The sequence below is a fragment of the Trichophyton benhamiae genome (assembly GCF_000151125.1).
Source record: "Trichophyton benhamiae CBS 112371 chromosome Unknown contig01145.0, whole genome shotgun sequence".
NCBI classification, from domain to species: domain Eukaryota; kingdom Fungi; phylum Ascomycota; class Eurotiomycetes; order Onygenales; family Arthrodermataceae; genus Trichophyton; species Trichophyton benhamiae.
Window position 1 is genome coordinate 324,868 of NW_003315111.1, and position 22,133 is coordinate 347,000.

General features: G+C 48.7%; 9 protein-coding genes across 9 annotated transcripts; 4 read left to right on the forward strand and 5 right to left on the reverse strand.

Annotated features, from left to right (window-relative positions):
• Window positions 1-3,896: 3,896 nt before the first annotated feature.
• Window positions 3,897-6,416, reverse strand: ARB_05492 (uncharacterized protein; the record flags this gene model as incomplete). Its single annotated transcript, XM_003016049.1, has 3 exons — window positions 3,897-5,362; window positions 5,419-5,636; window positions 5,704-6,416. The coding sequence occupies 3 exons, from the start codon at window positions 6,414-6,416 to the stop codon at window positions 3,897-3,899; spliced, it is 2,397 nt and encodes a 798-aa protein (XP_003016095.1).
• A 568-nt stretch (window positions 6,417-6,984) lies between these two features.
• On the forward strand, window positions 6,985-7,331 carry ARB_05493 (uncharacterized protein; the record flags this gene model as incomplete). Its single annotated transcript, XM_003016050.1, has 3 exons — window positions 6,985-7,006; window positions 7,078-7,167; window positions 7,234-7,331. 3 exons carry the CDS (start codon window positions 6,985-6,987, stop codon window positions 7,329-7,331), a joined length of 210 nt encoding a protein of 69 aa, XP_003016096.1.
• Window positions 7,332-7,688: 357 nt separating this feature from the next.
• ARB_05494 (uncharacterized protein) lies at window positions 7,689-9,056 on the reverse strand (the record flags this gene model as incomplete). Its single annotated transcript, XM_003016051.1, has 1 exon — window positions 7,689-9,056. One exon carries the CDS (start codon window positions 9,054-9,056, stop codon window positions 7,689-7,691), a length of 1,368 nt encoding a protein of 455 aa, XP_003016097.1.
• Window positions 9,057-10,225: 1,169 nt separating this feature from the next.
• Window positions 10,226-10,920, forward strand: ARB_05495 (uncharacterized protein; the record flags this gene model as incomplete). Its single annotated transcript, XM_003016052.1, has 4 exons — window positions 10,226-10,235; window positions 10,283-10,316; window positions 10,398-10,635; window positions 10,693-10,920. The coding sequence occupies 4 exons, from the start codon at window positions 10,226-10,228 to the stop codon at window positions 10,918-10,920; spliced, it is 510 nt and encodes a 169-aa protein (XP_003016098.1).
• Window positions 10,921-11,277: 357 nt separating this feature from the next.
• On the reverse strand, window positions 11,278-12,969 carry ARB_05496 (uncharacterized protein; the record flags this gene model as incomplete). Its single annotated transcript, XM_003016053.1, has 4 exons — window positions 11,278-11,740; window positions 11,808-12,578; window positions 12,637-12,784; window positions 12,852-12,969. The coding sequence occupies 4 exons, from the start codon at window positions 12,967-12,969 to the stop codon at window positions 11,278-11,280; spliced, it is 1,500 nt and encodes a 499-aa protein (XP_003016099.1).
• Window positions 12,970-14,107: 1,138 nt separating this feature from the next.
• Window positions 14,108-15,157, forward strand: ARB_05497 (uncharacterized protein; the record flags this gene model as incomplete). The annotated part of the gene is made up of 3 exons (XM_003016054.1): window positions 14,108-14,175; window positions 14,254-14,511; window positions 14,575-15,157. 3 exons carry the CDS (start codon window positions 14,108-14,110, stop codon window positions 15,155-15,157), a joined length of 909 nt encoding a protein of 302 aa, XP_003016100.1.
• Window positions 15,158-16,674: 1,517 nt separating this feature from the next.
• On the reverse strand, window positions 16,675-16,977 carry ARB_05498 (conserved serine-rich protein; the record flags this gene model as incomplete). The annotated part of the gene is made up of 1 exon (XM_003016055.1): window positions 16,675-16,977. The coding sequence occupies one exon, from the start codon at window positions 16,975-16,977 to the stop codon at window positions 16,675-16,677; it is 303 nt and encodes a 100-aa protein (XP_003016101.1).
• A 1,519-nt stretch (window positions 16,978-18,496) lies between these two features.
• ARB_05499 (uncharacterized protein) lies at window positions 18,497-20,873 on the reverse strand (the record flags this gene model as incomplete). The annotated part of the gene is made up of 2 exons (XM_003016056.1): window positions 18,497-19,475; window positions 19,561-20,873. 2 exons carry the CDS (start codon window positions 20,871-20,873, stop codon window positions 18,497-18,499), a joined length of 2,292 nt encoding a protein of 763 aa, XP_003016102.1.
• A 260-nt stretch (window positions 20,874-21,133) lies between these two features.
• ARB_05500 (uncharacterized protein) lies at window positions 21,134-21,759 on the forward strand (the record flags this gene model as incomplete). Its single annotated transcript, XM_003016057.1, has 2 exons — window positions 21,134-21,261; window positions 21,348-21,759. The coding sequence occupies 2 exons, from the start codon at window positions 21,134-21,136 to the stop codon at window positions 21,757-21,759; spliced, it is 540 nt and encodes a 179-aa protein (XP_003016103.1).
• Between the last annotated feature and the right edge of the window lie 374 nt (window positions 21,760-22,133).

The following is a 22,133-nucleotide window of genomic DNA, read 5'->3' on the forward strand; positions in this document are numbered from 1 at the left end:
TTTTTCCCTCAGAGAGGGTGGGGGGCGGTCTTCCTTAGCTGAGAGAAAGATGTGACTTGAGAGAGATCCTGAGTTAAACTTGAGCCTTTCCCCCCTTCATCTTGTACATCTCCTGATCAGCTATATCACCCACCAACCTCCCTCATATTGCTTGAAGAGTACACTATTCAAACGGTGACACGTCGGTCCAATGAGATCGCATGTGAGGACTTGCTACCGGTCTTCCCGTCCACCGAAAAGCCCGTCCAGCCACGACCTATGCAGTGACACGAACCTTAAAAAGGCACAAGGTGTTTGGATAGCTCCGATACGTTTCCTAGCAGCCAAAGAAAACCATGGCCCCAGATGTGTTTGTTTGTTTGTTTGTGTGTGTGTAGCCTGTTCAGTTATCGTGGCCGTCTTGGGTCCTGGATACTGAGTACTTGAAGTATACATCACAGGCTGTAGAGAGGCAATATCAGTAGCTTTTGCGGATGTGCCTGGTGAACCAGCCCATCATGGTTCCATCCTGCCTGGGAATTCAAACACCCACTTTTGAACATATAGATAACCTTTTCTTCATTACTCCCCTTGGAGGTGGCTGCATAGTGATACGATGGACACATATAGCGCACTGCCTGGCTGGAAGTATGTGTATATAGCCACATTATTTCCACACTTGGCCAGCAGTTTGCCCTCCATCAGGTATGCGTATCAATCCCCCAGCTGAAGATCATTATTCGCATGTCATGTGCTGTACGGAGTACAGGAGAGGGTGAAAAGAAAAGTCAGGCAGGCCGCTGTCTTCAAGCAGTTATCAGTTACTCAGCCAGACTTCCCTGCAAGTCGTCCCAAAAGGAACAGGAAGAGAGCCATTCATGCTATCGCAATGTCAAACAGAGGGCGCCCATTTACCCACTCACAATGATGGCCAATATATGATCTGCTCAGCCTGTATCACTTCATCTTGCTACTGTTATTTCTCCGACTGGTCGGTCCACTGCTGCTGAGCCAGGATAGAAGTAGTACTGCTATAGCCGACGGCTGTCTCCAGCCATTAGCCCACTTGCACCGTCCTCGTGCATAGCGCTAGCCCGATGCTCAAGGGCGCTGGGCGTTGTACGGAGCGGGCGATGGGATCCCCACGGCCTTGCATGAAAATTGAACTTGGGAGGAGGAAAATGCTTGGACAAAAGCTCAGGGCACCACCTTAATCCGCCAAGCTTTTGCTAGTTTGCATGCTGGTGTGACATTGTGACATTTTTTTTTTTTGGATGCCTGGCGCAGGGTCATAAGGGCGTTGATATTGGAGGTGTCCAGCTGTTGCTGTTGCTGTTGTACAGAGTACAGAACGGCTTTCTCAGATGTGCAGTCCCTCGACATACCGCAGCATGCTGGTACGTCCAAAATGTCACGCTGTGTAGAGGCTCTTCTACGACACCGCAGGGCGCATCTGTGGTTTCTAATGAGACATGCAGAGTGGCAAGCATTTTATTTTTTTTTTTTTCATTGTCCAAAGGCGATGAAAATGGTGCTAGATAGATACTCCGTAGAGGTGGGAAGAGATCTCTTGCTGTCCCCCTCTTCTCCTCCCTCTGGCTTCCCTGCCCTTCGGCCGTTGCCGGGAGTAACCTATACACGATAACGGTTGTTGCTCTATTGCATATTCGTTTGAGCAACCGAGTGACACTATTAATATTTTGCATATGACGCTATTTGCAATAGCCTGGAGCCGTCTTTTCTTTTCTTCCTTCAGTTTCTTGTCTCATCATTTCATCATTATACCCAACGGTCAGAGTGTATGCGCGAACAATCACCGTAACGGGAGCCATGTCCATCTCAAAAGAAAACGGGCTCGGGCGTAGCGAAGCTCGATTAGTGATAGTCATTGAGGTACCGGGGCGTTCAAATTAGTCGAAGACCACTCCCACGTCATTCAGATCCGTTCTAGACGGGGAACTCTGGCTTTGAGAATTCCGTTTCACGGCTTAGGACTATCAGATCCCATCTTCATACTTCCCGCTAGCTCTGCAGCGACGTATACCCTTGGAGATGCTGATGCTCTGTTATTATTATCGACATGGCTGGCACTGGCTGCCTATGCAGTCGATTGAGTAAGAACGTGCGGGGCGGATCGGGCCTGTCCTCGTCCGCGAAAGAGACGAGAGATGGACCACCTTAGGTCGCCTCGCATTGATTATTATGACCAGGAACCAGGGCTTTGCAGTGTCTGAGAGGCCATGTTTCCGCATCTCCGTGGTCTCAGCTCATCGATGAAGAGCACCACGGTGCATGTCCGGGCTCCCAGGTGCCCTGGTTGTATGGGCTGTGAGGCATCTTGGATCTTGAAGCTTGCTTGAGCTCACTCTACCCCTGCTTTTTGTGCATTTAATAATGCTAACACCCCTATACCTAACCGCATGGTTGCATTTTAAATTGATATCCACACCTTTAATTTGATATGTTCTTGTTCTTTTTTGAAGGGGGAAGCGTTGGGGACCGTTGTGAGCCCACGATCTCTGAATATGACTTATCACCTTCGATGGTCTCTTGCTATATGATTATCAATCCCGGTTAATAGTAGCATAAAAGATGTGAGTTCACCCCGTCCATCTGAAACGTACTATGTAACTGCGCCGGCTTCCCGGGCGCTTGACTAGGATACTCCTTTTGTCCACCTGGAACCTAATAATAATAATTTCCCCGTCTGGGTGCCTAAATTATCGTCGTTTCATGCCCGGGATATTGCCCTATGAGCATTACTTTCCCCATCCGGTGTTGCTGCTGCCGCCGCCGTCAAAGCAAAGCCCTTTAAGCGAAGGAGAATGGGAGGCTAACGGCTGAACTGAATCCCGAGGGATCTCGCACGTATGACTTGCAAGGCTAAGTGAAACGCCTTTCTTTATGCGTGACGCCCGACTGCAGAGTGGAACATGACATGACTTCCATTTTTGCACACTATTCATGCGCTTTCATCTGAGGGTTCTCTCTCTTTCCCATGTCCATGGAGCATGAATGACGGCAGTAAATCCTCCGTGTTCGAACATGGCGTCAGCTTCTTGTTAAGGCCCGCGTCTCCAACATGCTGCATGCTGCATGCACATGGAATACGTAGTTAGTTGTACATATTGGTTGCTCCATACGGAGTACTCTGTAGAAATATACAGCCTTGTGTGTCCAGAGGACGGCGTACTTCTCCTCTCTATCTATGATAACAAAGCCGGATCAGCATCACAGCCAGCATGTCTCCAGTTTTAGCTTGCCTACCTGGCTTCTCCTTTGGGCATCTCTGTACGTACCATGCGAATATCACATTACGGCTGGTGTTTCGGCCGTTATCGAGATTGTCAGAAAGATAGATCCTCCAGCGACCAAAAAGCACTTCGGCCGACGTTGAACCTTAGAAAATGATCAGTCAGGTGATGAGCTGGAGTTCCCCCCCCCCATAGAGATGTTCAGAAGGTCTGTTGCCCGTTGCAAGCGAGCGACAACTATCACTAATGGGAACAGACGGCTGGCTAACTAAGCCACGGGGCTTCCAGAATGCGACGAAGGCTGCTTACGAGGCTCGACAGCGAAAGTGCGATCGTATGTGGCGCATGCTGGGACGCATGACCTCTCGGATAACGACTGCAAACTTAACCGTCAACTAGTCTTCATCGGCCGACCATCGCCTGCAACAAAGGACTTTACATGGATGCTTAGTGTATTCGATAGTGGACAGCTAAAAGATATGTAAAAGAAATGCTAAATTTTATATATATATATATCTGTCCTATAGACTAAAGACGCGGTGTGCCCGTATCCATGCTTTTTCAGTTTCAAACGGATCAGACTTAATGGCTGAGATTTGCGGGACACGCAGAATTTCCCCAATATTCACCAGCCTTCCGGAGATCGCCTGTACTTTACCAGATTCAAACTTTGCTATGCCTGGCAATGAATGGATGGCGAAGTGCTTCCGAAGGAGTACAGCGTTTCTCTGGGTTCAGATTCAAACATCGGTCAAGGAGGTCAATGAACATCATTATCTCCTTGGATTCTGCGTCATTGAGTCTGGCCCCTTTCCCAATCAACCGAGACTTCAGGTCTCGCGAGGGCTTCTTAAAGTCAAGGATCTTGGTCACCATGCGGCCTGTAATCTTGTCTTCCTCGAGACTGCGGAAATTGAGAAGATCGTCAAAGTGTAGATGTGCCAGGGTTGCGCGTCGTAGGAACTTGGGCGGAAATTTGCCGCGGCATTCCATGATGGACCGGAGCATCTGGTTGTTATTGCGTCCTGTAAAAAGTATTTTCCCCGAGTAAAGCTCGAATAATGTGCAGCCTATAGACCAGACGTCCAGGCTATGATCATATGGTATTCCAAGTATGATTTCAGGGGCTCGGTAGAACCGACTGACGAGATAAGGGGTGATCTCATTTTCTGAGGCGAGGGAGGCAGAACCAAGGTCACATATCTTGAGAATGTTTCTATTCTCATTAACCAGAAGGTTGTCGGGTTTAATATCTGCGTGGAGGATGTTGCATTTGCGAAGAAGGCTTAAGCCGAGGAACATTTGCTGAGCATACGCTCGGATGGCTCGTAGATTGATACCAACATCTCTACCAAACTTCTTGAGGACCTCGCGAAGGTTCATGCTGAGATTCTCAAAAACCATGCACAGGTGATTTTTGTGGTCAAAATGTCTGTCAAACCTGATAATGTGTTTCTTGTCCTCAGGGTCTGCGTTTTGTAGCAACTGCAGTATATTGATTTCCGTCATGCCTGCTTTCCTCATGGTATCATTGTTCCGAACAATCTTCACTGCCACCAGTTTCCCCGTCTTCGAGTCTGTAGCACGTACAACGGAAGAGAACATTCCCTTGCCTAGGATCTGCTGAACATGATACCGACCGTTGATCAACTCACCCAGCATGACGTTATAGTAGCCTTCAGGGTCATCCCAATTATCGAGCATGCTCATGTCTAGTTCCTGGGCCTTTGGAATTCCCGTTGGGCCATTTGGCCGCATAGACGACGGCGGCTCTTCAGCAAAAATATCGTCGTCACCCTCGGCAAACATGTCGAAATCATCTTTAACATTTACTGGATTCGGTTTCTCTGCTTCTTGAGCAGCTGTAGTAAGTTGGCCCGTCTTAGTCTCGTCATAAGAGGCAGCAGAAAGATCATCTCCAAAGTGACGCTTGTCATGTCTCTTCTTATCTTCTCTCATATCGGAAGTCGGGTCATAATCAGCGGCACACGGTTCTTCCTTATTGATTCCACTCCTATCACTTAAATCCGTGTTGGCAAGATCCTCATCCTTTGAAACTTCAAAATTAGCAGGTGACTGCGAGCCGGGTGTGTCAATAGGAGTTATCATTGGTGATGGGGCGGATGATGCTATATAATCATTAGTTACGCTACTTGAATATATATTGAACGACGAAAAACCTTACCAGCTTCATCTGCATTTGAAGTGGATTTAGCAGAGCCATTTGTCGCGGACTCGGGTGGGTTGACAGGCTTCAAAGCTTGGACGATAAGAGGCTTCGGTGCATCACGATACTTAGCCTTTATAGCTTCACGGCGTTTCCGTCGTTGTTCAATCAGTGTAGCTTCATCAACTGGTTCTATGAACATTTCAGTATCCTCGTCTTTGCCTTGAACAGACGGTCTAAGAGGGAAAAATTAGTAAGGTCATCGATAGACTGGCAGAGTCTGAGTAGAGTGAGTCCACTTACTTATCATCTGTACTAGTTTCAGTGATGGAACGATTCTGCTGTATCTGAGATTCTCCATTTTCAGCCTTTTGCTTCCAAGTTTGAGCGTTAACTGAGGGATTTCCTCGTTCGCTCACTGACTGTTCTGTAGACAACTTAATCTCCATCTGCCCGCGGGCCATGCCCTTGCCATCTTTCTCCAAGGCGTCCTTGTTTGAGGCTTCATCACCCGAGTACTGTTTCTGTTTTCTAGGGTCTCGGTAAGGAGAACGGCTTCGCGTTCTCGGACGTTTGTCTGGCCTCCTGTCGTAATCGTCGCTATACTGCAAATGCCGGCTGCCCCGGTCATAGCTATCGTTCCTATCGTGATCGTAGTATGGCCGTTGGTTGTGCCTACGAGAACTCCCACGGCGATGGTAGCTGTCATCGTATGTGCCATTTGAGAACTTCACACGCCCCCCACGATTGCCCCTATCATAGTCATAGTAGTCATCTCGTCTTCGTTTTTCGCCGCGAGAAGATCTGTAGTATGGCGAGCGGGACCTTGAGCGTTCAGAGCGGTACGGCCGCGAACTAGGGGACTTTGGAGGTAGAGCATCGTTTCTGGGGTTACGGTCAACGTTGGTGTCATTAAAAAGAGAGGTTTGCGACGTAGTTGCCTTCGTATCTGAGTCTGACTCGATGATCTCACCCTCTGATGGGACCGATGGAGACCTTGACCGCTGTGCAGCCATCACCAAAATTTCGACTCGGTACGGTTGGCTTAATCGAAAAATCGAAACGAGCTTATAAGGAAATAAAAGGTGATTCGGTTAGTCAAGGAATCTCCCAAGTTCTGCTTGTGCTTTTCTTGACTGGAATAGCTAAATGAAGATAGTGTTGGGCGAATGTGGATGGCATTCAACTCAACAAACTTGACTTCCAACCAGCTTACTTTGCAAGAGGCATTTCTTGGGTAAAGAGTAATTTATCTTGGCTTGATGTGCGAAAGAGGCTGTATAAACCTGCCGATGACAGCGTAGAGGGAGAGAATGAGAGAGATGGCAAAGATGTCGCCGTGTTTGCAGACAGCGAGTGGCTTGTTCTGGTGTTCGAAGTTGGCGATGTCAAAAGAAGAGTGAGGCAAAAAAAGGTTCTTCCACTAGGCCCAAACAGGACTAGCTCCTTTCGCGCCAAACAGAAAAAGATCTTATCAGTTCGAGGCTACGACTGAGGATTCCAACGGCAACGCTGGAATTTTTCCATCAAACGCAACTCACTCCCTCGACACATCCTCTGACAAACGGCCAAGCTCAAGCAGCCATGGGTGGTGCATCTCGTGAAGGTAAGCTGACTGTCTCCGCGCCTATGTTTCTGTTCGAGCCTCTGTTCTAACGACGACTCACCCCACTCCAGGCGGCAAGGCCAAACCCCTCAAGGCCCCAAAGAAAGAGAAAAGGGAGCTTGATGAGGAGGATCTTGCTTTTAGAGAAAAGCAGAAAGCTGGTATGCCTTATACGCAGTATCATGCTCCTTGATCATACGTTTCCGTGCCGCTAACGTACAATGTAGATGCCAAAGCCAAGAAGGAGCTTCAGGAGCTGGCTAAGGGCAAGAAAGGCCCTATGAACACTGGTCAGCAGGGAATCAAGAAGTCTGGAAAGAAATAATCGATCCCATATTGGATGCCTCCTTCAAACTACACGGCTTTCGACTTTCACGGCCAGACTGACGGATCACTACCACCCGCGGAGCTTCACCGCATCACGCTGCATTACGAAACTATGAGTTGACGTCTTTCCTTTTCGTTTCCAATGGTGGGGGTTAGGAAGTGCGACAAAGCTTTTCTACGCTCGATCATCCAGCCCTGAATAATAGATCGCCTGTAAAGTCTTAGCTTTTTTATCACTCCTACCATGCCAGGCGCACCCTGTATGCACTGCACAGATCCGAATGGATATTAGATAAGAAGCTGAATATACACTCTCCCGATTAGCGTTATGGTATTTAATAATGTACATATGTTCCTAACTCGTAACCCGTTTGACCCATAACGTTGGTTCGTTGGCATAAATGTCACCTTTGTCTCTCTTCTTGTATGCACGAAGCAGTTTCAGGCCCAGCTCATGTTCTTCCTTTTTGATATCTGCTAGCTCGTTGTTTAGGCTTGTCACAGTTTTATTCACTTCGCTTCTGGTGGCCATATCGTATGCTATCGAGCTAGGCTGAATTACTTGCGTCAACTCATGGATCATAGTGTCGATATTAGTCTTTCGACGAGCAAGATCTGCCAGCTTTGATTTGATATCGTCGATTCGAGTAGTAATGTTTGTTTCAGGCTGGGTTTGCGGTCCTGTCCCTGTCTCAGAGACAGTAGTCATTTGTGAAGGGGTAGGTTTGCGTGTGGTATTTTTGGCAGAGATCTGGTGCATTCTAGACCCAATACCCGGCAGTGGTTGATCAAAACTCTCTGAGATTGGTGGAGGGCTTCCAGGTTCAGTCGTGGCATAAGTTGTGGCACTGAAACGGCTGCGCGGTTCTTGTGACAGTGCTATTCCTTGGAACCTTTCTGTCAAAAAGTCACCGAGTTCATCTTTCCCTTTACTGGAGTCTTGCTCAGGCTGATCAGCAGTACCAACAAACTTGCCAGTCTCCCAAGTTGACGCGGAGGCAGTTTGTAACGAATCCTCAAAGAGACTTGAGTACGTTGAATTAGGGATACTCAAGGGAGCAGGAGCGGGTCTCACAAGTACTTTGTCCTTTTGAGGAACGGCTGGTCTTGGCTTAGGTGCCATTGGAAGTGCTTTGTTGTCCTTGGGTCTGGGGTTTGTTGTTACAGGCTTGTCGTCAATAAGTCTTGTGCTGGAGGGACCTCTATAACTTCTGTCCTTTAGCGGTGGCGGAGGAGGGTTACTATTAGCAGATGTATCACAATCCGTTCGACACCGGGTTTTGGGAACATTCACGCGCCCGGTTTCTGGCCCTATATCAAATCGAGGTTTCGAACGACCGCCAGCCCTAGAATATCCTTCAGGTTTCACGATTCCCTGAATATCTTGGTGGTATTTACCCTTATCGCCTCCTGACATGTCCCTTGAGTAGCCATCCAATTTCGTTAGAGGTTGTCTTCCTGAGGTAAGAGGTTTCATATCTCCATTGGAATTAGATGCATATGTTGCCCTGGGAGCCGGGCGATTATCCTTATTATGCATATCGGCAATCCAGTTGCCCTTGGGCTCTTCGATAGGGGAAACATCACGACTCTCCCTAGACGAGGGATAGTGTTCACGAATAGGAGAAACCGGAGGAGACACATCACGATCCCCATACTCCGAACGATATGTCGAGGAGTAAGACTGACGTGGCTCACCGTGGTTATGTGGATGATGCACCATTAAATCTTGAGAATAAACTGAAGAAGGGTTTCGTGCGTGCGCTGACTGGAGCGAAGGTCTCGGGAGAGGCTCAGATACTATCATATTCCTACCATTTCCCGTTTGTTAGACTATATACTATGTGAGAGAACGTTTGAGAAGTTTTTACATACGACTGGGAAGGTTGTAGTCCATGTGGATGAGTATATCCTCCATGGCCAAATCCAGACATCGCGTGGATTTTTTCACTCGCCGAAACCGTGGCCTCCTGGCCTTGAGGCTTTGCCCAGTCCCGGGGTTTGTGAATCTTCTTCCACATAATCCAGTCGTTAAAAAAAGAGGGAATTGTGTGTTTTGCAAATGCAGGTAAGTGGTATCGTTTTGAGCACGGCTCGGAGGCTGTTGGTTGAGAAGTTTTGTTGGCCGGTGAATAGGATGATCAAATATGTCCAGAGAAGGCAAATAGATATAACAAGTCAAAGATATTTAAGGAGAAGAGGACGCTGTCTTTGAAGGGTGTTACTCTCCATCAAATACGACCGAGTTCGGAAATGAACAAGAGAAATGAATGTACTCCGTTTGTGAAAGACTGCCGAAAGAACAAGCGTTCCAGTCCCAGACCGGGCATGAAGGAATCAAAATGAAGGAATCAAATGGTGAAGGAAAAAGATGTCAAACGAGAAGCTCAGCCTCCTTCTCTCTCTCTCTCTCTCTCTCTCTCTGCCTGCAGAGCAACCAACGTCCGGCCGGCGACAAGGCTTTGTCAGATCATGCTCAGCGATCACGACCCTTGATATCTCATGGGCGTTCCGGAGTAAACTCAGCCCAGCAAAACCGCGCTAGTCCAAAGCTAAGCGCTGGCCCAGGCTGCTTTAAGGACTGATTTCCAAAAATAAAACAAAATGTGCCTGATCACGTAACCTTCGTGTTAAAAGCGGCGGGAAACTTCACCCGATATGGCTGACTAAGGAGATTACTCTCGTTTCATCCCAAAGAAGCAGGCGGTGACGACCGGCAGAAAAAGGGCCAGGATATAATTAGCGATGACATAATCCACCAGCCTTTGATGACATAAGTCGATCTCAATAAGGCGGAGCTTGCTCTCTACTTGTTTTGGGGTTGATAACAACAATCTATCAGCCTTGCAACGTCTGCAATACTGCGCTGACAGGACAGCTTTGCATTTAAAGATGGCGTCAGGTAAGCGTATCCTATTGCTGATACTTCGGGCCACAGCAGCTAACTAGATGGAGTAGAAGATAGCTCTCCGCCTGCCGAAGTGTAAGCCGGGCACCCGATCTACATCGTCGACTTATCCGCCTGCCCATCTGCCCCAATACTGACCCAATTTCTCGATTCCAGGGCATCAATCGCCTCCCCAATCAATCTCATTTTATTCTCCCTCTTCATCATTGTGATTTATATGCAGTTCAAACCAAAGAAGCCTGTGACATTACCAACAGCCCCACCACCAACCGTCTTTCGCACCTTCTCACCTACTGATCTCCTACCGTTCAACGGAAAAAACGGAGCTCCTGTTTACCTTGCAGTTCGAGGACGCGTTTTTGACGTTACTCCGGGCAGGAATTTTTACGGACCAGTACGTCTTCCTTCATCAGTTTATCTATACTATCATTGACTTTCCCTGTTTACCTAGGGCGGACCATATGAGAACTTCGCCGGTCGAGATGCTACTCGTGGATTAGCCTGCCAGAGTTTTGATGAGGAGATGCTTACCAAAGATCTCAAAGGACCACTAGATGATTTGAAAGGACTGGGACAAGAGGAACTTGAGAACCTGAGAGGGTGGGAGGAACGGTTTTTAGAGAAGTATCTTGTCGTTGGGAAGCTGGTCGCTGAAGGTGATCCCGCTCTAAAAGAATGATGCATCAAGTCTTTTTAATGAAATGGGTTCTATCAATGGCTGGAGCCCGTCCAGGTCTGCTGCTTATGGATACATGTGGCTAGTGATTGAACGGCTATAATAATGACATTTTGACTATGGTTGAACGATAATAGCAAAACACACTACCTAATTAGCATTATTCTAGGGTAGAAGGCCTAGTTAGCAGAGTACGGATATACAGGTGATAATGGGGGAAAACATTCGCTTGGGCATTAAACTAAATTCCGTAAGAGTGTTCAACAGTCATTAACTTATAACACAGGTCCAGATTTAACAAACTAAACATCCTTCCCAATACATATTTTGACATCAGCTTCTGAGTTTGTGATAAACCGTTTAAAGTTCATCATTAGCCTTAGTGGCTTTTTCTTTAACTTCTTGAGCTGCCTTCTGGCCCTCTGCCCGGCCGCTGAGAGCCCCAAGTTTCAATTGATCCCAAGCCCACTGGCCAAGGCTCTGGAGTCTGGAGAACATCGAGGCTTCCTGCCTCGTTATTCCATAGCGGAAGTAATCAGCATTATCCTTTGCCTGCCTTCTCAGCTCTTCAATACTCGAGCCGCGAGTTGGCTTGATCCCATAAGAGGCCAGGAAACTTTCAATATCATCCTTTGACCACGTATTGAAGTTGGTGTCTTTCATGGAACCAGTAACTTGAGCAAGATAATTGGTAATAGAAGTAAAGTCGGGTCCACCGGTCTTTGAGGCTCGGTTGTACGCATCTTGAGCCTGCTTTAAAAGCTCAACACGGGTATACTCGACGCCTTCAAGAGCCTTTTTGTGTTGAGAAGACAAGTATTTTCTATATTTATTCATCGTCAGTGAGAATTCTGTAACATGCACGGAGTAAAGGGCAGGTAGTTTATTACCCAAGGTTCTCTTTGTTCCAGGTATCAAAAGTCCAAGCAGTGTATCCAGAAGCGGCCTTGTGTCCATGAAGCCGTACCTTGGCGAGTAGTTCATCCCTCTTATCACTCTGGGGTACTGGGATACCACGGGCATCCAAGTAGGCCTTAAGACGAGTATTAGACCATCCATTGATAGCTTGGTTGAAGGCATCTTCCATCTTCAGCTGTGCATCATCCGTGGCTCGAGCGAATTCGTTTCCAGCCTTGGAAGTAGCAGCCCCATAAACAGAAGCCATTGATGCAGAAGGTTTCTCCAGCAGAGCTTGACGGTGCTTGCGCGCCAAAGCTAACATTTCGTTCCTCTTGGAACCTTGAGGCACCTTGATGCCATGTTCATCAAAGAATTTCTTGAAATCAGACTCTGACCAGGCGTTGAAGAGAGCCTCAGCAAGAGTTTCCTGCGCAGCTGCCATGGATGCTGAAGCAGCAGCGGCAGATTTCTGGCCTTCTATACCAGCACGACGCGAATTACGGCGCACGGCAGCAATAAGCTTGTCACGGGTTGTTGGCTGAGGGACGGGGTAGCCATGGCTATCGAGATACTCCTTTAGCTCAGACTCAGACCAGTGTTCATATAACCAGTTTCCTGGGTAGTTGACCGATTGACCAAGCTTCTGAGCGATTGCTTCATAGTTGCGGCGGGCTGTTGACAGGAGAGTGTCCCTTTTCTTAGGCTGGGGACATGGAATCCCATGGCGGTCTAAAAATGCTTTCAACTGCGAGTCACTCCATCTAAACAGAATTATTAGCCATGTTCCGTCTTTATTTCGAGGGGTTGATGAAAGCCTACGAGTCAAATATCCATTCTTTGGCGTCATTGAATGAACCAGAAATCTCTTCAGCTGTCTTTGAAGCTGGTTCGGTAATATACGACTCCCAGTTACTCTTCACCAGTTCTTCCAGGTCCTTGCGATCTGCTGGAGAAGGGTATGGAACGTCTATAGATGGTTTAAGTCGATTAATAAGGTTTTCAGGCCGCCGGCTACAAAAATGCTGGTTATTCACTCACCATGGTCCGAGAGCCAGCGTTCAAGTTCAGTCTCATGCCATTTGTTGTAAACTGCGGCCACCGTGACGTGTTAGCCATGATCAATTCTCCAATGTATGAGTTGTTGGCGGCCATAACAAGCTGGCTGCAGGGAGGGGAAAGAGAGCAACAGTACCAGCTTTGCTGAACCAGTCTCTGGAGCCCACGGCCTCCGACACCGTCAGAGCTATGATTAGCCCAGTCAATAGCCACTTCATGATAGCGTTGGTTCCGAGTATCAACAAATGAGTCCCATGCGAATGAAAAGCAGCCAAGTGGTGCGTTTGTTAAGCAAACGTTGTCTTTGAATTATCGAAGGGGCCGCCTGCATGAGCCACCAAGGAAAATAACGGACAGCGAGCCCGCCCAGTGTTGAATATATACTCTCTATTGGCGTCGTTAATCAAGATCCCAGGCAGGGCAGGAGCTTTATTTTGTTCGTCCTGCCTCTTGTTACTATGACGTGTTGTGTGACGTAGGGGAGAAGGCAAGGACTGAGGGGCAACATCTCTGCAGCTCCAGGTTAAGGTCTTCCCTGGCTCTTAGCCTCCAGCATCCTTTACCCATGGAATTGCTGTCATAGCCTACCATGGCCTCACCGCCAACATCCTCAAACTTCTTTGCTTTGCATATCTCCTATAGCCGTTGTATGTAGTTATGTTCCGTCGGCACTTTTCTGTGGACCTAATCAAAATGAAATGAGGACCCAAAGCTGGCCGAGCAGGCCGGCCGAGGCACAAGTAACGTGATGAGTGACTAATACAGGCTAACCTGATCCAGGCAGTGAGTACGCTTACCTAATCCTTCCCTTAACACATATCGTTCTTATTGGCTGGCTGTGGCCCCGTATATAAAGCTAGTCCTAAAACAGTTAGGCCTTCCGTAGTCTGTCAGATCGTCGCGTCATGATTGGCTAGAACCCTTAGGCCTGTGCACCTTATTGGGCGGACAAGGCGCATCCTCTCAACCTCAAGTTTTTGCGCCTGCGGCTTGGAAGGGGAAGACGAGAATACGGAGCAGCAGACAGGCAGAGACACAGAACGCAAAGTCTCTGCGCGAATAACCCTCTCAAAGACACGTCTCTCCAGTGGCCGTACCTGCATCCTGAAACCCGACGGTCGTCCCCTGCGCTTCTTTCTCGGTTTCCTTCACCTCTATATAATCACTCATGTGCGCTCGTTGGATCCATACCCCCCTGTCTATCCGCACCTCGCCAGCAGTTCTATAGGAAACGATGGTGAATTTGAGCGAAGAATGCAAGCAACTCGCCTCTCCCGGTGCTGTTAGCTTTACCTTCTCTATGTAAGTCAAGATCCGCCTCTCTTTTGTCGGCTGAAGAACCGCGGCTAACTTATTCGCAACGCTTCTCTACCGATCTAGACTGATCTTCCTCGGCATCTTGCTGTCATATCTACCCCAGCACTACCGTATCATCTCACGGGGCACCTCCTTTGGCATATCTCCCTATTTTATACTGCTGGGGACAACGTCGGGGACGTTTGGGTTTGCAAACATCCTTGTTCTCCCGAAAAGTGCTCGCGATATCGCCTGCTGCAGTGATATCAGTGGCTTTGCCTGTTTTGCTGGCCTTTTAGGCATTTTGCAGGTTGGGGTCCAGTCACTATGTTTTATCATCTTGTAGGTTCTGCCACAGAAAGACCATTATGCAGTTGCTCTCTTTGGCTGACTTTTGCATCTTAGCCTTATTCTTTTTGTTGTATATTTCCCCCGAACTCCCCCAACCCCCGTTTCGACATCCGCAACTCCCGAAAAATCACATAATTTCCGGACTGCTCTCACCGTGGGAGCAATATGCCTTGTCCATGCTATCGCTGTGATCATTCTAGGCTTTACGGTCGTCTTTAGCTATCCATCTAGCCGACAGATGTGGGCGAATATCCTTGGTGTCTCGGCCACCATCCTCTCTTCCATCCAATATTTTCCACAGATATACACCACATGGCGTCTACGCCGGGTGGGCAGTCTGAGTATCCAGATGATGTGCATCCAGACCCCCGGTGCCATAGTCTGGGCCATCAGCTTGGCCGAGAGACTGGGCATGGAAGGGTGGAGCACCTGGGGTGTTTACGTTGTAACTTCGATGCTGCAAGGTACCCTTCTGATCATGGGCGTTTATTTCGAATACATAAATCCCCAGAAGCCGGAGCTCGAGGCTGGAGTCAACAAGCCAACGGAGCCCAACGGTCGTTCCTACGGCACCATGAACGGCACCGATGCCCAGGATGATGCGATCTCCGAAGATACCCCTCTTCTACAAGGTTGACTCCTTCACACTACTTTCTTATGCAAAAGTCATGTTTTCCATTTCGTTAGCAAGCCTAGCCTTACACTTTTTTCATTCCTTTTCTGAGCGTCTCCTTTTTCTTTCAACAACCTATCATATTTGACACTCATTCTGGAAATTTTGTTTCATTACTCTGGTAGCGGTGAGATTCTTTTGTACCATCCCTTTTTGATTTCTTTAACCATCCCCTGTCGCACCCCCACTATTTTCAACGGCCATTTATACCAAAATAACAAAAAAGAAAAGAAAAAGTAAAGAAGGACAGGATATGATATATGGCCCCTTTTGTGTGACTGGCTAGACCCTGTCGGAGGAACATATCACATTTTGGCCCTACAGACTTGAAACACCAGCAGGACAGTGACCCTGGCTCAAGTTACCCGAACCCTTCCACAACTTGTCTTGGTACGACCACAACAAGCGCTTCACATGAACCTGGGGAGGCGCAGAAAAATTTTCGAGCCAGGCCCTTCATTTTCGAGAGACCAAATGGGCGGAAATTTCGTTCAGATCTCTGGGGGCAGAATATATTCGATGAGTTAACCGGTTATTGACTGGCATAACTCCAACCACAGCTGCTTGGCAACCGCAGTCAATACTTACGGAGAAGGAAACATTGGACTGCAGTCAACCCGGATATCTCAGAAGACATGCTCTTTATTTCTTCATCAGCACAGAGAGGCTATGCTATGTGAACCAGGCCCCCGTGGATCCCTGTCTCTCTATCTCGTTGGCAATGATACTGTCCCTGATGTCCTTGACTATACTCAGCTGCAAAAAAATCGCCCTGGTGGTAGCACATGGAACAAACATCCCATCAAAGGATACCCGGAATAAAACAACGCATTCTAACTCTTGTACTATACCAAATACCACACTACACGCACGCGCATTGATTCTTTGTTTTTGCTTTCCGGACTTGATTTATTGCGCTGGTTTGATATTTGAGGATTAGTTTTTGCTTGATTGTATACCTGAGGCAAGAATGTATGAGAGAAGTTCTGTATTTTGAGCGTTCCTCTGATATCTAATACCCCCTAGACTGAATCTTTTTTTTTATCCCACGCACTCACTTGATAGACATATATGTTCACTAGTACCGAAGTCAAGGTCAAGGAGAGAAAGAATACCAAAGATGGAAAGTCTCGATTGACTGAGCAAGCCTGTTTCTCTTGATTTCTATTTTACATCACTGTGTCAAATTCTTTGTCGAAGACATACATAGGTTACTTTGCAAAGAACACAGAACAAAGCACATACATAATTACATGCATGAAACATTTCAGTCACAACTAGAGAGCAAAGTCTCACATCCACCTGCATGGCATTCGGCTCTTTTTCTTTCTTCCTTCCCGCTCCTCTTCCCCATATCAAGTAAGACGGGTGACACCACAGCTGCAGCATTCTGCATATTCCCGCAAACATCCGGTCCGGCGCATTGTCCTGGACTACCTCAAACAATACTTCAACCCGCCTTTCTTGGGATATCTTGCTTGCTACTCCTCGCTCTTGAACCGTACCTCTTCCATCTCGTCTATCGTTTCAACCTTTCCATCCTGCGTGATCTGACTGGCTGCCCGGCCGTGCCGATGCTCCATATCTTCATTATGCCGCTGCACGTCTTCCTCTTCCTTGTCCATCCTACGTCTTTCATCCTCGCTTAGTTCTTCCCTTGATGGTCGTTTCGGGTGTTTTGCATCTTTGCCGCTGTGCTGGTATGCATCACTGAGGGCGGGTTTGGCGTGGTTAGAGGGGATACGAGTGTCGAATTCTTGGGCAAACGAGTCTGCTTCTTCCATGTCTGGCTCAGGCTTGTGGTGCTGATGGCGTCGGTGGACTAAAATTGATTATATATGTTAGAACTACTGTCTACATGCTGTACTGCATGAGATTAATTTACCTTGTTCCTTGCCAGTTGATGTTGAATCTTCCTCTCTTAGCCCGCCTTGGGAACTTGAATGGATGGATCTCTCATGATAGCTGCTGTGCCTGGGAAACCGTTCTCCCCGTGTCGCCTGTGCTACCGACAACTTTGCCAGCCCATTTCTTCTCAAGATCGGTAATCGTGATGGTGTGAAGCGCAGAGTTTGTGTGAGCGTCCGTGGCCGGTTCATAGTTCAAAATCAGCCTGATTCTCCAACGAACGAATACAACAACGTAGAGTCAGCCAGTCGACAACTGTTGAACATGAGTCTTGTTCATGAATGGGACATTTAAATGTACTCGCCCTTTTATATCCCTAGTTTGCCTTCCATCAACTCTATACAACTTCCTGCTGTACTTCTCCAGCTTATTATGTCATAGCTATCCAACTTCCGGGCATGGCGGTTCCACCAATGAGCGAGCAGAGTGCTTGATGGTCAGAGACTTCAACGAACTTCCGCGAATATTCCGGGGACGAGGATGCCGCGAGGAGTATATATTCCGGCGTCCTACTTGCATCTCCACCGCCTGACGATCGTGGACGTTTTAAGTAAGATATGCTCTTTTTCTTGGACGTACCCCTGTCCCTTGCATGGAGTCCAGTCTCGTGAAGAGAGGCAAAGTACCTGGTAGTTAGGGATGGAGGAAGTGGAACTGATATCTGCTGCGGACTATGGAATGGATGCAGCGCTGGGATAGTGCTGGGCATGGGCGTTGATGCCTAACAAAACTGGTTAGGGAAATAGTTTTTACATAGAAAAAGGCTGGAATGTAGAGAATAGGTGATATAGATGAATACATGTATTCTGCGGAAGAGAATAGTCACATAACAACAAGCGTCTGCCGAATCCAGGAGTAGCCGGATTAATTCAAGACAGAAAGGTCAACATATGAGAGATGGAAGATACATGGGTTGACAATCCACGGGTATAACCAGGGATACAACATATTTATGTGCATAGAATGATATTAGGAAACGAATGTAAAAACGATATGCCTTTTCTCCCCCCGAATGATCTGGAAAGCCGAGTATGAGCAGACAGGTATAGCAAACAAGCCAGATGGTTGTCAGAAGCCGAGTGAACGAGTGACCGAGCAAGGAAGGGAATAACTGAGATGAAGTCGTTGTTATATATATAGTTATATATATATATACGATGACAACAGAATATGAGATAAAATGCGACAAGATCAGAAATATCTTTCCAGGCCTAGTATATAACGCCGATGCCGAAAAAGAAACAAGATATTACCTTAAACGCCTGAGCAGGAGGGCTATAAGTAGCGGAAAGTAGGAAATGTGACAATATGATGATAGTTGTGCTGGTAAGAGTCGAAAGTCATGTCGAAAAAAAAGGGGGGGGGGGGGGGGGGGGGGGGAGAAGACGAAGCAGGTCAGTTACCGTATAACCATTCACAATAGCACTGGTCGGGGACAACGTCTCTGGACCCAATTAGCTGTGACCGGCGGGCCAATTTTTGGCTAATGTCGATATTCTCGCTGTCTGGACCGGACCTTGAGTCTTTTTCTTCGATGGTCGCTTGGTTCTGTAGCGTTGATAGGCTCCAGTCATCCAAGACTTGCATCTGTTGGCAGTATGGCGGAGACTGACTCGCATCGGAGAATCGGAGTTCTTTGATTTTGATGGCCTGGGGATATGCTTGTGGTAGGTTACTGCCGCCTTCGCCGGACATAGTAATAGGTGTCGGGGTAGGGGATGATGATGCCGTGATAGGAGTAGATTCACGAGGGTAAGGTGTTGGCGGGGTTGAAGGCATGCCATCGTCAGAGCCATCGCTACTGGTCTTCATGTCATCTTCTGTCGCGTTCTTATTGGCATATACGAAGAGTTCGATGTAGGTTGTGTTCCACCAGCAAAACCAGGGCTTGTCACCCGGCTGAGACTGAACTTTTCCTGACCTGTTGTTAGAACGTTTCAATTGGGCGGAATCCTTCACTGATCTCCCAAGGACACCATATGGGAATTCGTCATCGGGAATAATGACGAGCTTGTCGAAGGTAGTATAGAAGAAGTATGCAGGCCCGTCATCGGGGGCAGACGCGTCATATGCGGGCTGTAGCTGATAGTCCTTGTTTGCGAGAAACGGTATTTGATCGCCGTATATAAATTTCCCTGTGAGAGGATTTTGGGAGAATTTTATTGTTCTAGTATCCTTGGGCCCGACGGATATGGACCCTTTGAAGTGACCATAGTCCACACAATCCCAAGACAACCGGAGGCTTGTGGTGTTAACACAGCTTTGAGATAGGGAATTGAACGTCCTTCCGGAGATTGAGATGGGCCCAGTAGGGATCGGGGAGAAAACAGGGGCGCCAGATGTGGTTGGGAGAGGTAGCGCATCCAAGGTGCCACTAGTTGTCGGAGTGGGTGGTAGGGTTCTATCACACGGTTAGTTGATCAATGACGTAGATATACAGATATATTGACAAAACATACTGTGTTGGTTGATGATCCGGATCTGGTGTTTTGCCGCTGTCTTTCTGGCCTTGACGGGCTCCTACAATCCCACCGAGGACACCTCCTATTAGAGTTCCTGTGATCAGACCTATAGCGATGAGACCAATGATCCACAGTGGTAGCCCACAGCAAATTTTCTGATTCCTTCTCTTTTCCTTTTCGTTGACAATTTCCTGTGACGTGTTGCCTGATTCGGCAGCCGATGAATCTGGCGCAGGGGCAACAGCACCTGGAACGTTTTCACTAAGCAAGGTGCGGGACGACACTTGTGATACTGGTGAGACGGGTGTTTCTAGAGGCTGTGAGGGGGTGTTGGTAGTACCAGGAACACCAGTTGGTGCAGCAGGGGCATAGTAAGACTTCTCCGGAATACCTTCGGGGTAACGAGTGTAAGGAGGGAGCTGTTCTCTATATCCATCTGTGCCTAAGATATCTCCGACCTCATCTGCAACAGGGGCAGGAGCGGGTTGACTGTATATTTGAGGGTGACCTGGTAAGGGGAGAGGGACAGTAGTGTTGAGAGGTTCATCCGGAACGTGTTCAGGAACCGTGTTTTGGGAGTATAGGGCGTAGGGATGCTGTGGCGGGGCAGCAGCGACGAAGTTTCGCTCGGGCGGCCGTACTGTCGAATTTGAGGAGATAGATGATGTCCTGTTGACGGATATTCCTTGAGAATACATGGCATAGGGATGGCTAGGTCCTGTCTGACCGGTGTAGGGGCTCAATGCGCGGGGAGGGATGGAGAGCCTGGAGACAGTGCTGACGCTTCGATGGCTGGCGGATGCGGTACTCTGAGCGATAGAAACGGCAGGCGATGATGTCCGAGGTACCGGCCCGGCATCTGGAGGGAAATGCTTCTTGTCCGGAACCTGAGACGTCACTGTTTGATGATGATGATGTTGTTGGTATTGTTGTTGCTGTTGCTGAAGCAGCTGGGAGGCGCGTCTCTCCAGCGACTCTGGGATGCCCTGGAAGGAGCTGGTAGGCAGCGGAGGAATCGAAATCTGATCCTGTCCATCTCTAGTCTCTGTCTTGTCCGAGCTCGATGACGAATGACTCGAGAGGCTGTTGACGGACTGTCTTTGGCTGTTTTGTGATGAATTGTCTATCCGCTCGACCGAGAATTCGTCGCTGAAGACGTCCATCACCGGAGATGCCTGACTGCTGGACTGTTCCGAGCCAGCACCGCCGCCATCACCAGCACCACCGCTCGACTGTTCTATCGAGGGTGACTTTTGACGGTCAGCATCGCCCTCTGGTCCCTTGGAGGGAGACGTCGGCCGGTCGCTCATGTTTTAGGCAGGACAATCGACGATACACTGCCCGCCGGGGGCAGCGATCCCTTTCGGCGCTTCAGCCTTCGAAGGCTCCCTTTCTCTCGCTCTACCCCCCGAAGACAGAAGACAGACACGGCGGCTGTGTGAACCCGACAACCAGCCCCGGAAGAAAACACGATTCCAGCAAGCGAGACACACGCCCGAGACTGGCGACCGGTCGGGACACTGTGGCTCGAGGGGGGACGGATGTCGACGAACCCCCGTCGTCGTTGTGGATGGACGGCGTCGAAGAAGCGGATGTGGTTGCTGTGTTGTTTGGCGGGAGGAAAGGCGAGGGAGTGGAAGAAGAAGTCGAGGAAGTCGAAGAAGTCGAAGAGAAGTCGAGGAGGCGGACGAGAGTCGGGCAGGGAGGAAAAACGACGATCTGAAACTCACCGCGCGCCAAGACTTGCCTTCCCCCCGGTCGACTTTGCTCCTTAGCTGACACAGAGAGACAGCGAGAGAGACAACAAGAGACAACAAGAGACAGCGAAAGAGAGAGAGAGAGAGAGAGAGAGAGAGACAGACAGACAGAAGCGAGGAAGCAGAGGCAGCGATGCTTGATAAAAAAAAAACAAGCGAGAGCCGTATGCGAAGTAGGCAGAAGAGAGAGGCACGAGAGAGTGCGCTCCTCGGTGGGCTTCAGGGGCGGCCTTATCTCCTCCTTTGGGAGATCGAGGCCTGGTTACCGCTAGCTAGTCGTAGTAGTGTTACGAGCGAGAGCGACAGCTTCCATCGGTCCGTCGACGAGAGAGAGAGGCAGAGAGAGAGACAGGCAGATAACCGCAGAGCGATCATCCACGAGAGAGCCCACTTCGAGGCTGCTCGGTCGTCCTGGCACGGCGATGTGGCATCGACCTAGAGATGCCCGTCGAGCATGCAGGACTCCGGCCCTGGCTCCTCCCTCCCTATACTAACTCTCTCTCTCTCTCTGTCTGTCTCTCTTTCACCCAGTTGTATGCAAGCAAGCAAGCAAAGCGGAGCTGGTCTCCAAGAGGCCACCGTCGGCATCCTACCAGCCCATCCAACCAGGCCCTGCGGAAGCCAGAGTGACAAGATGGCTGCTCCCGGAGGCCCAGCATGCAGGCCGACCTGAGTTTTCCTCTCCTCTTTGCTTTTCTTTCTTTTTTTTTATCCTTTCCCTTTTCTGTGTGGCATAAACCTGGTTGCATTTTCACCCCTGTCCATCGCATTAACCGTCAGCCAGCGAGCGTCTTCGCCCTAGCCACAACTAGT